The 14,870-nt window shown below is 37.3% G+C and overlaps 2 protein-coding genes across 7 annotated transcripts in view; both read left to right on the top strand.

Annotated features, from left to right (window-relative positions):
• dennd5a (DENN/MADD domain containing 5A) overlaps positions 1-7,019 on the top strand; it is a 33,820-nt gene extending 26,801 nt beyond the window's left edge. For all 4 annotated transcript variants that reach the window (XM_061742941.1, XM_061742922.1, XM_061742931.1 and 1 more), the window contains 9 exons: positions 1,241-1,369; positions 1,858-1,979; positions 2,089-2,234; positions 2,736-2,854; positions 2,940-3,121; positions 3,385-3,467; positions 4,360-4,483; positions 5,092-5,260; positions 5,480-7,019. In XM_061742941.1, the coding sequence (XP_061598925.1) occupies positions 1,241-1,369; positions 1,858-1,979; positions 2,089-2,234; positions 2,736-2,854; positions 2,940-3,121; positions 3,385-3,467; positions 4,360-4,483; positions 5,092-5,260; positions 5,480-5,663 (1,258 nt within the window). In that variant the 3' untranslated portion in view covers positions 5,664-7,019. The remainder of the gene's footprint in view (positions 1-1,240; positions 1,370-1,857; positions 1,980-2,088; positions 2,235-2,735; positions 2,855-2,939; positions 3,122-3,384; positions 3,468-4,359; positions 4,484-5,091; positions 5,261-5,479) is intronic.
• Positions 7,020-7,730: 711 nt separating this feature from the next.
• On the top strand, positions 7,731-13,450 carry sinhcafl (SIN3-HDAC complex associated factor, like). 3 transcript variants are annotated; one of them, XM_061742893.1, is made up of 6 exons: positions 7,731-7,786; positions 9,443-9,618; positions 9,738-9,837; positions 10,014-10,128; positions 11,066-11,219; positions 11,309-13,450. In XM_061742893.1, exons 2-6 carry the CDS (start codon positions 9,491-9,493, stop codon positions 11,490-11,492), a joined length of 681 nt encoding a protein of 226 aa, XP_061598877.1. In that variant the 5' UTR covers positions 7,731-7,786; positions 9,443-9,490; the 3' UTR covers positions 11,493-13,450. The 3 variants fall into 3 exon arrangements, with proteins under 3 accessions (XP_061598877.1, XP_061598885.1, XP_061598869.1); XM_061742901.1 differs by lacking the exon at positions 7,731-7,786 and adding an exon at positions 7,935-7,952 and having other exon boundaries at positions 11,069-11,219; XM_061742885.1 differs by lacking the exon at positions 7,731-7,786 and adding an exon at positions 7,935-7,952.
• Positions 13,451-14,870: the final 1,420 nt, after the last annotated feature.

Raw genomic sequence — 14,870 nt, 5'->3', positions numbered from 1 at the left:
TTTGTTTGCATTAGACAGTTAGGCCAAAAAATGAGGACACGACATTCAGCTGAAGTTGATGCAAGTACATGATGACAATTCCATACCCCCAAGGCAAAAACATTTCAAAAACTGATTAAAAATGTTTTCCTCACATGTTTTTTTTTTTTGGCCTGGTTTTTTTTTTTTTAAATAGCACAAAAATAAGCCCTTCAGGGATACTCACAGATCCCGTGGCATACCTGCGTGCTTCAACACTGGAGTGTATGGGTTTGCGTGTGATGGCATCCCTCCCTGTCAGGTTATTCCCTGTAACCGGGCACAGTTGGGGAGGTTGAGCTCGCTGGGGAAGACTCAGACTGAGTGTGTGTGGAACAGCGTGTTACTTCCAGCCTAATTACCAGACCCCCTGACAGTCTGGCTGAGGAGGGGAGGGGGTCGTCTGAGGACACGCAGCTTTACTGTGGTGATATGCAGACCCAGCTCTATGTTTGTGTAAACATCTGACAGCATGATCAGAACACACTCTGTCTCAGACACATAAGCATCCAATAGTGACTTTTAATATCGGATAATAAAATAATCCTATAATAGAAAATGGTTACTTTGTCTATGTCTGAATTTCTCATACTCTAAATGATTAGAGCTGTTTGCAATAACTCTTCTTTGCAATACCATTTTACACTGTTACCATGGAGATAACAAAGGAGAAATCTGGGTTACTTGACACGAGTGAGGATGTAGACGGGAAGGGGGATGGTAGGAGGAGGAGGAGATGCACCATGCGTATGGCACAGGTGGAGTGGAAGGGAATGTGTCTGGACATCGGGGACATGCTAGTGGCTCGGAGCGATGACACGGGACCAACTCGCAGAATTCAAAATCCCTCATGGAGGCAAACTGAGACTTCTGTCTGGCCATAACAATGATGAAATATTTGTGTTACATTCAGACATTATGAGTTATTAACTTGACAGCATTTCCAGTATGAGAATAATACTGGTAATCCTGAAATGATTCACTTTAAAGACATAGCAAACATCTACTTGGAGCAGTTTTTAACCTCAAAATTGAAATACGCACTTGGTTTGAGCTGCTAGTTTAATAAAAATAGTTCACAAGGTAATCTGAAAACTGGTGAAGGACAATTTTCATAATTAGGCATTTTTATACATTGTATTACTCGTATATAGATGCTATATTGAATTATTGTTGTTGCTTGTGTTTCCATGACAGTGTCCTTTTGTTGTCCTGTTTGCAGACACATCCAGAATATAAGTGAGATCAAGACAGACGTGGGCAAGGCCAGAGCCTGGGTTCGTCTCTCCATGGAGAAGAAGCTGCTTTCCAGACACCTGAAGCAGCTGCTGTCAGAACACGAACTAACAAAGTGAGTAAAAGCAACACACTGCTACAGCGCAAATACACATTTCTGTTATAGTTTCAGAGAGTGAGACAATAGAGTTGTATCATTTTAAAGATCAGTGTTTGATCCTACCGCTCATTGAGCTTCTTTTTCTCTTTGTGCAGGAATGTTTTGTCTTAAATGAAGTATATATACGATCTACTGCGATCTAGCCATTTATTATACATAACTTACTTTGAAATTGTAAACATCATACACACACTGCCTCAATAATTCAAAGCCTTCTTTATAATTGATATTAAAGTGAACTGGGTTGGGGGGTTTCTGTCTGCTTTCATGACCTTTCAGTCCTCAACAATATGCTCATTCTTATCAATTTCCCCCTTTTAACTGTGTCTAGTAACTTATTTTGTGAGGGAAATTAATGTGAGAACCACACAAATTATTTGGATTTTTCCAGTCTAAACATGATTTACTGTTGTTAAAAAATATTGTTATTCCTTGTTATACAGAAAACTGTACAAGCGCTACGCTTTCCTGCGCTGTGACGATGAGAAGGAACAGTTTCTTTACCACCTCCTGTCTTTTAACGCAGTGGATTACTTCTGTTTCACCAACGTGTTTACAACCATTAGTGAGTGATGTTTCAACGTCAAACAAGTAGAAAGCACAGTCCATGAACTATCTTGTACTTTTTATTTATTTTATAGTGCAGTATAACAGCTCTTTTGTCTGCGTTCCAGTGATCCCCTACCACGTAGTGGTTGTTTCAAGTAAGAAGCTGGGTGGTTCCATGTTCACAGCCAACCCCTGGGTGTGTGTTTCTGGTGAGCTGGCAGAAACCGGAGTCCTGCAGGTGCCCAGAAACACTCTGGAGATCACTTTTGAGGTTTGTGTTAATTTGGCTAATACAGGAATGTTCTGTCACAATGTGCGTCTTGCTTTTGTTATAAAATTATTCCTGCCGTTTTAGTCACCAAAGTCACAGTTGTGACCAGGAAACACAATATACCGGTATGTCTCAAAGTGGGGGTAGACAAAGGCCTTTTAATTGTTTTTATTTTGTATCAAGATTGGTTTTGGTTTTTCAACCTTTTATTTATAAGCAGAAAGCAACTTTTAAGATTTTACATCTCTTTTCCGAAACTGCTATGTTGGCAGAACCATTTAATTGTCGCCATTTTTTCCATTACTTCAAAGACGCTTGGTGAGGTGATAGTTTATTAAAAACCTGTCTCATCTGATTGGTTGTCTTCCCTTCTTGTTCTTTTGATTCATTTGTAAACTATAAAAATGTTGTACAAAACTGGAATAGCATGACGTTATGTGTTGCATTTTGATAAGTTATTGGTTTTGGTGTTTGACATTACTGTGGTTCCCCCTTCCTCAGTGCCAGAACCTCGGCAAGCTCACCACAGTGCAGATGGGTCACGATAACACTGGAATCTACGCAAAGTGGCTTGTAGAGTGTGTTATAGTCCGCAATGAGATCACTGGGCACACTTACAAGTAAGCCAGTCTCAGTGGAAAATCTGCTTAGTATTGTTTGGACCACGTGGTTGTGAAAATATGACCTCAATGTGCTTGTTGACAGGTTTCCATGTGGCCGGTGGTTAGGGAAGGGAGTGGATGATGGCAGTTTGGAGAGGATATTGGTTGGAGAGCTGATGACCCCCACCACAGAGAACGATGAAAGAATGTGTCGCACACCACCAATGCAGCAATCACCAGGGATGATGAGGAGATTTGTTACCATCTCACCGAGCAGCAAACCAAGTCAGTTCATCAGCCATGAGTCCCCTGTTGTGGTTCCTCAAGTAGTCTCTTTAAACTTGAATTCAGCTATCATCTTAACTGTACTTTCCCCATAAATTGTACTTCTTGGATTATTAATATCTGGTAGTTTAAAAAAGAAAATCAAATGCATAAATGAGAAAATACAAATGCAAATAAATAAAATTTGGATAGGGATTTTCCTTCCTGTGCCTGCTTGTTTTGTGTCTGAACATCTTTGTTTGCCTTTTTTTCTCCACATCAAGAGTTAAACACAGGTCAGATCCAGGAGGGTGTGGGAGAGGCCATCAACGGGATTGTAAAGCATTTCCACAAGCCGGAGAAGGAGGTGAGAGACGGCAGTCTAGACAGGCCTGAACATGTACTTCTATTATTCATCATCACATTTGAAGATAAGAAGCGGTCTAGTCTGGTGGCCCCCAAAGACCCCTCAGTGACAGAACACTACATTAAACATAAAGCTGGAGAGTGGAAACTGATTTTTGAAAACTGACTGTTGTCTTTAGTGATATTTCTGGCTTAGAGGGACGTCTGCTATTCCTCCTGTTCTAAGAGGATTTACATAAAACATAAGCACTGATAATCATTGCTTAAAAAAGCAGGTAAAGTAATGTCTTCAAATCAAAGGAGATGCCCATTGATGTTAAAGGGTTTTGTGTCTTAAGCTTTGATTACAGGCTTTTTTAAGTCAACACTTGTAGATCAAATACAATAGGGTTATACTGGGAAGTCCCCTTCGTTTTTTGCTCCACCTCTTTAACTGAGCTACAGAACAATAAAGGGAGGCTGCTGAGAAGAAAAATGCTTCTTAAATAAAACGTTTTTTTTGTATTGTGGTAATGTGTGTGTGTGTGTGTGTGTGTGTGTATGTGTATGTGTTTGTGTGTACTGCAATCATGTAGTATTTTTGTTATTTAACACACCCATATGTCTTTTGTATGGGATTTTACTGATAAAAATGTAACTATTGTACCTTTCAACACAACTCTTAACTGTTGTTACTGTTTTTAGTTATTTATTTTTTTCTTTAATTTTAATACAGCCTGATTTTTTTTGCAGAAAAATATTTGGAGGTTGGTTTTGTATAACAGATGCATAGTTGAATCTAGGAGGAAAATAAGTGATGAAAAGTGCTCTGGTAAATCTTAATTCCTAAGAAATAACATCTTTACAGTTTACCTGAAATCAACCCCTGTTATGTGCATGTGTGTGCTTCACAGAGAGGCAGTCTGACCCTTCTGCTGTGTGGAGAATATGGTCTTGTCTGGGCTCTGGAGCAAGTTTTCCAGCATGGTTTCAAGTCACCTCGACTATTTAAGAATGTCTTCATCTGGGACTTCTTGGGTAAGGACTTTCCTCAACATGCTGTCTGAATTTGCATGGTCTTTCTGCACCCGTCTTTTAATGCAGCTCTTTTTTTGTGCGTGTGTGCATGTGAATACTAACATGTTTTATGTTTAGTGTTGCTGCTGCTGGGTTTATTTTTCTTCACCTTGGTGTCAATGCAAGAAATTGTAGAAATGTTGGTGGTTTTCAAAACCAAATCCTGACCATACGTTACAACATTTACTGCATGGTGGTACTGTGGCCATTGTTGGTTTGCACTATTGCATTTTGAAAGCAACACTGCAGCTGCAGTTGAATCCTAACTGCATTGTGCTTTCATTTAAGAAAAACATTAAAACGTCTATAAATTATAAATAACTTACCCAGCAGTTCCATATTCAAGTAAAGTAAAGTCATCATGTTAAAGCGTTAAAAGAGATTTGGCTGGACTTTATTGAGATTTATTTTGTGTTTTATTTTATTTTTTATTTTTTTTGTCAAACGATAAAAACATCGAGCAATCTTCCCTGAAGACTGTACGGGAATGTTTGAAGCCAGCTAATTGTTCGTTAACATGATTATGCAATTGTTGAAATAGGTTATAAGTTTGTCTTGTTCTTTAACAGAAAAGGCACAGGTGTATTTTGAAAGTGCTGAGCAGCGGGAAGTGACACCAGATGAAAACTGGCAAACCAGAGTGCGCCACTTCTGCCGCTTCATGCGCGCCATCAACAACACGTCCAGAAACATTGGCAAGGACGGGAAATTCCAGATGCTCGTCTGTCTGGGCGCAAGGTAGGCAGAATGAGAGGCAGCACTTCCTTACATACACTGTAAGATACGTTCAGGTGGATAACAAGTACATTCAGTAATGAGTAGGGTACTTCTCTACTGACGGGAAGGGGGATGTAGACAGGGAGGGGAATGGAAGGAGAAGGATGAGATGAACCACGGGTCTAGCACAGGAAAAAAAGGATAATTTATTCATGCCACTGATATGTGTTCTTCTCTCAGGGACCATTTGCTGCATCACTGGATCGCTCTGCTCGCAGATTGTCCAATCACCGCACAAATGTACGAGGACACTGCACTGATTAAGGACCGCTCGCTGGTTAACTCTCTGATCAGAGTGCTACAGACTCTGCAGGAGTTTAACATCACCCTGGAGGCTTCGCTAGTCAAAGGTGTTGGTATTTAAACCAAACCACTTCCCACCAGTTGTACCTGAAAGGGAAAGAGCACTGGGGACCACTGAAATGAGTAATTGAACCTTTTATAGGCAGGAACAGACTGGAACAAAAGAAACTTTCTGGCTTATATTAAAGCTACTGTCACATTTGCCATATATCAAGTGCAATGAGCCTTCCAAAATGTTATTTTTATCCTCAATGATGTTGACATTAGATGTTGAAAATATGTTTTCTATTACGAACCATGATTTTCACATTATTAATGACAACCTTGTGCTATTATGTTTTACTGAAAGCTAATATTTTCATCGTTATTGTGAACTGCTGACAGCGGCTATATTTAAGGGAAAGCAAGGATTAAAACTGTTAATATATTTTCAGATAAAAACAGTATTATTTTGTTAAGTCAGTCAAGTTGCTTGCTCTGTTGTCAACTCTGATTACAATGTTATAATGCAGAGTTTAAAGCAAATGATGTAGAAGTATGCTTTATAAGTATGTGTATGGCAGGGAGGCTTGTAGAGTCAAAGATGATTTACTCACATAGGAATAAAAGGCTATTAAATTTGGGCCTTTCCCTGGCAGAAATACATGTATGCAGATCTTTTCCATTGAATATGTTCAGCTGAGCAAATGGTTGTTCTTGCATGATAATAAAACTGTGTGGTTCAAGCCTGCATCCAGTGATGAACTGTATATTCAGTTGGATACAGGAAAGTACTCAAAGTCTTGTGTTCCAGACACAGCTCCTCTAGTGATGCTTGACCCAGCTTTCTTTGCATAGTGGATCACGACAGCCTTTGTGTAAATACCTCCAACCGGCCCTTTTGCCCACCACCATTCCAGCTCTTACACTACTTTTGCCCTGTTCTCTTAACTACAAAAACATTGTGATGATCCGAGTTGGCTCTGTGTGTTGAATTATGACTTCTTGATTACCTTTCAAGGAGCAAAAAGGACTGCTTTTTCCTGTCTCCTGAATTTTGTCATCATGGTTTCTTGCTATGCAATATCCACAAGAGAAATTTTAGATATTACTGGGCCCTCCTCCATTATGTACATTGGACTTTAATGTGCAGAACAAGAGATTTGATATGTGATGGACTTTTTTTTTCTGTGCCAACATCATCTGGAATGACTGTGTTGTTGCTCATCCATGTATGACCCACACATGAGAGTCTTGGGAGATATATATTTTTCTTTTCCAATGCAGTTGTTCATCTATCCAGATAGCTGTGTAATGTAGTGTTTACTAAGTGAGCAACAGTGTACAGTGTAAAAATGTATTACAAATAAAGCATCTGTTATGCGTTACATTGGGCTTAGAAGTTTACCAGTTGTTAATCAATAAATGTACACATATTTTCTGAATGAGCTCAGCTAAAATAATGAACTGGCTTCAGAATCTGAAATGTATGTATTTATGATTTTTTTTTTTTCTGTCCAGTGACTTCAAACTGAATAAGACAGACATTGTAGAATTTTGAGTGATTTTTAAATGCCTTTTATTGAACAAATTAATAATTGAATTATATGAATATTTTGTAAACTAATATATATTGTTGTTCCAAATCTAATCAAAACTGTTTTTGGTCAACTTGTTATACGCCATAGTATTTAATGGTGACTGAAAACGAAGTATATTCACAATACTAAACCCTTAAACCGTTCTTATATATACGCATGTATTATTTATATACGTATACGGTTTTATTAAGATACATTTAACATATCTTCTCAGCTGATTGTGTTTTCTCTCAATGGTGAAAACGTAAACAACTTGTTCGCGCCATGTCAAATTGTTGTTTTTCTTTGAAGCTCTAAGCCAGGTGGTTTATGGGAGTTTGAGTTTACAAAGCAGTTCGGTCACAACCGATTCACACTACGGTTTCCCGCTCGCTGCCTACGTCTCCCATCATGCAGTTCTTCCGAGGATTACGAGCGGAGAGCGGTGATTGGTCCACCGCAGGTTCAAACCGAACGGCTGCACTCCTAATATGGTCATCGCGTCTCTTCCTTTCATTCCGTTTTTTTATGCAAATGATATTCTGATTGCCAGCTGTATGCAGTAGTAGTATGCGCATGCGCAGTGCGGGAAAAGAACACGGTGAAGATTCAAAGTTTTTGTTCAGTAAGTACGCTCTTATTTATCATATCCAGAAACTACGCTTCTAAAACACTTGCCCGATTGCTACTTATAAGTAGACTGCGTATGTTTGCCGTTTGCGTGTAACCTGACGCGTGCATTTCCAGCAGTTGCGAGCGGAATATACAAAGACTTACGACAATGAAGTGGTGTAAGTGCGGAGAGCGTGGCGTGGTAATGGTCGCTCCGCTAGCACCGTGCTAACGGCTAACAACAATGAGACACATTTGGCGCACTCAAGAACAAAAGTTTGACTTTAAAGCGGAAACATGGGCTCTTTGCGACTTTTGACTTTTATAACCGATTTAAAAACATACGCGAGTTTGTCTTGAACTGATAATTATATTGATCATTATTCGGGCATGCGTGATTCCACGAGTCTCGGTAGCTTTTTGTTTCTGGACTTCAGAAAGCAGCTGCCGCTTTTTGTTTCTGGGTGATTTGGCTCGGACCAATCCCTTAACCTGCACAAGAACAAATATATTTAATTTGCAGTTTAACAATATTTGCAACTTTAAGTCAAAATCTTAGAAAAGGACATTGCAGTTAGTTACCAATGGTAACGCTGTACTTTGTTGGGGGTGTGTAACATCTCTGATACACATTGGTGTTCAAAACTTCAGGGGCTCGATTAAAATGCATAACTTTACTACTGAAGTAGTAAAATTAATAATAAAATAGTAAAATTAATAATAAAGTAGTAAAATAATAGTAATAATAATAGTAGTAGTAGTAAAATAATAATATAGTAAAATTAATAAAGTAGTAAAATAATAGTAATAATAATAGTAGTAGTAGTAAAATAATAATAAAATAGTAATTTTAATAATAAAGTAGTAAAATAATAATAGTAGTAGTAGTAAAATAATAATAAAATAGTAAAATGAATAATAAAGTAGTAAAATAATAATAGTAGTAGTAGTAGTAGTAAAATAATAATAAAATAGTCAAATTAATAAAATAAATGCAAATATAATTAATTTGCAGTTTAACAATATTTCCAACTTTTTACGTCAATACCTTAGAAAAGGACATTGCTGTTAGTTACCAATGGTAACGCTGTACTTTGTGTTGGGGGTGTGTAACATCTGATATACATTGGTGTTCAAAACTTCAGGGCCTGATTCAAATGCATAACTTTACTACTGAAGTTTAGTTTGTGCAGCAGCTACTCGAGGCTCGTATGTATATGGAGGTGTTTCGGTGTTTTCCCCCGTGACTTGGCTTTAAATTCCTTAAGGCACTTTAGACGTCGTTGCATGTCCATTTTAGTGGTAATGTTATTGCCTTTTACGCGTTGTTTTATTTTATACAATACTACTCGAAACGTGTGCTCGCAGGATTTGTCATAATTGTAGGTTAAAAGCTTTTAAGCCTGAATTATGGTTCTGCGTTAAATCGACGCAGAGCGTACGCCGTAGGGTACGGCGTAGGGTACGCGGCGACGCGCACCGTACGGCCGTAGGCTCTGCGTTGGTGTAACGCGGAACCATAAATCAGCCTTTACTCGTGTGTGTCGGAGTGTGCGTGCAGGGACCGCCCCCTTGAGCAGTTGGAAGCGCGGTCGTCTGCAAACATCCTCGGCTGCTCCTCACGACTGGACCAGGACACTTACAACCTCTGTCTCTTGTCATTTTTCAGATTTTTTGGTCTTTCTTCTATGGTGATAAATTGAACGAGAAATAGACTATGTTTGGCTTTCACAAGTCAAAGATCTACCGGAGTAACGACGGCTGTTGCATCTGCAAGACAAAGTCCTCCAGTTCACGCTTCACAGACAGCAGCAGATATGAGGAGACGTTCAGGCTCTGTTTTGGGTAAGTCTGCTATTCATTCTTACTCTAAATTAGTGTGTGTGTTGTTGCTCTTATCTAGAATGGATTATATTAGTTGTATTAGAGTGTTAAACTTGGTCTTTTTTGTTTTTTTTGTGAAGCCTCTCAGAGGATCGAGTTGGAGACATCTGCAATGCATGTGTGTTACTGGTGAAGAGGTGGAAGAAGCTGCCTCATGGCTCCAAGAAGAACTGGAATCATGTAAGTGTTGCCTCGTTTCAGTAGAGGGGATGACTGTTTTTGAGATAAAGCTCCTCAGGAGTAAGAGTCAGACTGTAAGAATGTGTGCATGCATTGATGAGTGTGGGTTGTATTATAAAGCACTTAGTAGTCTAAAGGAAGTCAGGTGCTGACATGATTTGTCTGCTAATTCTCAGGTGGTGGATGCCAGAGCTGGTCCAGGCTTTAAGGTGACAAAACCCAAGAAGACCAAGAACATCGATGGCAAGAAAAAAAGCAAACTCAAGAAGCTTCACAAATTAAAAAGACAAAGTAAGTAGTTTTAAAATGAATGGGTAGGATGTCTGATTTGAGAGCATTTGTTTGTTGTTTATTGCTACAGAATAATTTGAATGATGAAATAGGAATTTTACATTTACAAATTGGGGGAAAATTCACAACCTAAAAAAAAAATCCCCTAAGTTAGCTATGGCTTTCTGAACTAGCCTTTTAACATTTCAGGCCGCATTTTACAACCATGGGAAAGGGCATGCTCTCTTAAGTGCAAGTTTTGAAGGCACACATTGAGACTGAAACCAATGTCAAACATTAAAAACAATTAATTAATTGGCAACTTCAGTTTGGTAGGTATATACTCAGTGGCCATGATATTAGGTACACCTTAAATACCCAATATTCATGTTTAATGAAAGTATATACGCTATTATTATGTAGTTAGTTATCCAAGGTGTACCTGATAAAGCGGCCGGCGAGTGCAGTATGCGGTGCAAAACTTGTAGACTTTTGTGAATTTCTCTGAGTAACAAAACTATACTATTTGTTAGCTGTATGTAAGGCATTTTGCTTAAAAATAAAAAGTTAGGCACAAACTTTCTGATTTAATCGTAATTCTCAATTGATTTATCAGTTAAAAGAAAATAAATGCTAATTATTTATTTTTTTAATAAATACTTAGGCACTGGATAAAATCTTGATCCACTTTCACCCTATTTATTTTTTCCACAAACAATTGAGATGTTAATCTCTGAACATCAATGATACTTTTTACATAAGTTGAAATGTAAACTATAAGATTAATACCTGCTTTTATGATACTTAAGATTTAATACATGTTGAAACCTAAAATTACCCAAAAAAAGGACTGGTGGACACTCAAATCTTTGTGTGAAAAGCAATTTTACAATTTTCTTTTCTTTTGTTTTTGCAGTTAAATGCCATGATGATGCTCAAGTGTCTCTTTTATTCCAAGCAGACTCAGATGCTCACAGCACGACCTCCAGCATGTCTCCTGCCCAGTCACCCAGCTACAGCAACCAGTCAGATGATGGCTCTGACATCGAGTCCAAACAAAGACGCACAACTCCTTCCAGCTTTTCCTTCTTGGACCGTTCCTACTGGAAAAGGTAGGGCATTGTGTTAAAGTTCACAATGGTTCAAATTAGTTACTATTTTCTTTTTAATATGGCAATTAATCCAATGTGTTTCTTTTTAGGCAAAAGGTGTGTTGTGGGATTGTCTACAAGGGTCGGTTTGGAGAGGTGATTATTGATCCTCGACTTTTTAAGCCCTGCTGCAGTTCCAAGAACCAGAAGACACTGGTGCCCACACAAGTGGCTACACACTTGCCAGAGACGCATCCACCTCAGGTCCCCGAAGACGTACACAAAACCTGGTGAATGCTTTGTTTTATCCCCCTGTGGGGTTATCCAAGGCATCCACCTGGATTTGTCTCCAGTGGCAGACCTCATTTCTACTCCTTCTGTTAGATCAATTAGTTTGATGTTTGACCAAGTAATATTCCTTTTTTTTTAAAAAAAAAAACAACATATTTTTGTTTTTACTTTTGTATAGAATTGAGTTCTTATTCTTTATTGAAAGGAAACAAAATCAGGGCATTAGTGTTATTTATAGGACAAGGAGACACATTATGTTCAAGCCAAGTTTTGATTCTGACTTTTTTAAATTTTTACAATTTTTGTCATCAGCTTTTTGTAAATATTTTGACATTTTTCTCAAGACAGCTATTTTGTTTTATGATTTGTCAATATGAAAAACACCAGCTATTTCTAATACTGGCTTTTTGTGTTGAAGTGGGTCTTCAACTGTTGCTGCAATGTTTTGTTCTATCTGTTTGCTCAGTAAATACAACTGAGAGGTTTTTGTTTTAAAGTACACATATGGCTTTTACTAACACCAGGAATTATTAGCACATCTGTTCTTCACAAATGTAAAGATCCTTTAATAGGTATGTAGCTCAAGTAAATTATCCATTGGAATTATGCACAGCTTAATGATGCCTCAGACAGATTTGAAATGCTCCATTTGTTCAGCGGTTTGTGCACATTCACATAGCTAGATGACCATGCATGCAGTATGTTACTGTGCTTTTTGGAATGACAAAGGTGGTTTATTTATTTCTCTTGTACAGTCTCAAGCAAAATGACACTGCATGTTGTAGAGCAAATGCTTTTTTTTATGGACTTTTTACATTCTGTCATTTGGCTCATGGTATATCTGAACCTTTAAGGAAACTACAGGGACAGTAAACCACTACATTTGAACGGTGCTAAAAACACATCCTCCTGCGTTAAGTCAGTTTGATCATACTTTCGTTTTTTAGTTGTTTTTTTTTGTTCTTCAAGACGCATTTCTCTAAAGGCATGCAGAAAAAGGTTTAAGCCGCAGGGGCATGTAGAAACTAAACTGTAGCACCAAGTGAACGCTGATGTTCTTAACTGTGTTTCATTTACTGTCAAAAACTAAACAGCCAGGACACTGGGTTATGTTTTATGGTTACCTCACATTTTGACCAGAAAAAAATGCTCTTAGAAAAATGTGTTTGATTATTGTGATGATTTAATCTTAAAGGGTTGTCAAAAATGCAAACTATGCAGACATTTTGAATGTGAGAAGTGCCATGGGGCTTTCTGTCACTTTCATTATATTTTATATGTAGAGTGATAGATCCTTATTTAACCAAATTGGCTTGTTAAAAGCATCATTTGTTTTAAATTTTTTTTAAAGTAATAATGTGACATTCAGCTCATTATTCATCTCAAGGTTCTTTTGTATGTCATGTTAAAAACAATGCTCGTATTGCACAGTTATTGCCATGGTGCATACTGTCCCAAATTAATACTGCAGTGACAACGGTTTCTTTTTTTTTATTATCTGTTTTATTTTTTTACATTTTGTAACCAAGCTCAGCTAAATGAATTGACAGGTGTTGCTCTGTAAAGTTTCGTAATATATTTAAACTGTTCTGCGGCAGGGTAGTAAAATGCTGAACATTTCTTATTAAGGATATATGCTGCTTCCTTTTAAGTGGGGAAAATAAGCTTTTTTTTGTCCTTAGGGAGTTGCCATAATGTTTAACGAGGTACATTTTGGGATGTAAAATGTGCCTTAATGAATTACCCGACCTTTCCATTATGATTCTTATGTAATTTATATTTATTTATTGCGCAACTTTTTTTTCTTTTTTTTTTAAGTGAAATTTCAGAGGAAACTGGTGTAGAGCCTTTCAGAAAGTCTGTTTTAATTTTGTGCACTTCTTTTGAACATGCATTGTATGTTTTGTAAGCCTTTTTGTATACTGTACCACAAAGTAGATCTGTATAATAAAAGTAAAAAGAAAAAAAGTGTACCTGTGGTCTGTTCACCTCTTGTTACCAGCAGGTGGCGCACGAGAGCCGCGAAGCAAAACACTGCACTTTGAACGTGAATTTGTTGGACAATTTTCTCCCTTCTTTCTTTGTTGGTGATAATGTAAAGTGTGTGTGTGTGTGTGTGTGTGTATAATTATATATCTAAGTACAAAAGTATATTGTTGCCAACAATATACTTTTTGGCCAAACAATTTGTTGGCCAATTGAGTGATAACACTTATAAGCTGAAACAAAATTTGTATTAAAAAATGGTCGAAGGCATTTTTAGCTTAAAAAACTGGTCAAGTATATTTCAGTCTAATTTATCAATTGTTTTAAAATTTTTCTTTTTTTTTTTGCAATCACAAATGGTTCAGTTTCCTCAGACACGAAATAAAGCAGTTTTGAGACGTCTTAACGGAAATTGCGAACATCGAGTGATTTGTGGGTTTCATTTTAAACAATTGACACACGTTAAGAGTTGGAATTGAAGTTTATAATTTAAAATGAACACTTAAAGCGTGAGCAAACTGCGCATACGGCAGAAACAGTGCGCTCTCCTTGTTAAACAAGTCCGTTGAATAGAGGAGGCGTTGCCTAGCAACCCCATTATTTTAAACTGTCTTCAAGAAGTTGCAAGTTTAGGAGTTGGTGGCTGCTTTAACGCAAGAACGTGAAAGAACATCATTCCTACTCCACCGTTAATGTGTACTTATCCCTGTTTTATTACACAAAAAAAAATGATACAATCGTGGATTTTTTTTCTCAACTTTATTGAAGCAAAAGACAGAAGTATACACAGAATTGAGAGCAACATCAGACATAAGTGTATACAACATAAACTACACTATTATACAGTCACAAATACGCCAGGGGAATTGGTCATTGACAAAGAAAAAAAAAATTAAACAAATATCTTATATAGCTTATAAAGGTCATAAGTTTTAACAGCTTTTTATTTACAGAATATGATGGAGAATATGTATTGTTTGATATATGCGGACAGCTCCGGAAAATTCGGCTTTTTATTTTAAAATTTGGATCTGTGGATATAGAATTTAGTTAAAATAACGAGCAAATTGATCAAATAAAATTTACATTTGAGATTCCTGTCAAATTCAATATATCCAAACAACACATTTTTCCAGCACAAATTAAATTGGGGGTAGATGTGATCTACAATAAAGCGGGACTCCACAGTTTTTTTGTGTACAGGCAAGACCAAAATAAATGAATCAGTGTTTCATTGGGAAAACCACAAAAAGTACAACTCACATCAATGTTTTTCTTAAGTCTCTGTAAATAATGATTGGTAGGATAGAATCTGTGTAGCATTTTAAAGGAAATCTCTTTGACTTTATTAGTTAGGAAAAACTTCTGTGGTAATAGCCAGACTTTCTCCCAATT

The sequence above is a fragment of the Cololabis saira genome, chromosome 2 (assembly GCF_033807715.1).
Source record: "Cololabis saira isolate AMF1-May2022 chromosome 2, fColSai1.1, whole genome shotgun sequence".
NCBI classification, from domain to species: domain Eukaryota; kingdom Metazoa; phylum Chordata; class Actinopteri; order Beloniformes; family Belonidae; genus Cololabis; species Cololabis saira.
This window is presented reverse-complemented; position numbering and strand designations above follow the sequence as displayed.

Bases quoted from the DNA above. Each gene is read 5' to 3' on its own strand.
- sinhcafl (XM_061742893.1), top strand. From the start codon at position 9,491: ATGTTTGGCTTTCACAAGTCAAAGATCTACCGGAGTAACGACGGCTGT. The intron at 9,838-10,013 runs GTAAGTGTTGCC...GCTAATTCTCAG, and splicing joins CCAAGAAGAACTGGAATCAT to GTGGTGGATGCCAGAGCTGG. The intron at 10,129-11,065 runs GTAAGTAGTTTT...TTTTATTCCAAG, and splicing joins TCACAAATTAAAAAGACAAA to CAGACTCAGATGCTCACAGC.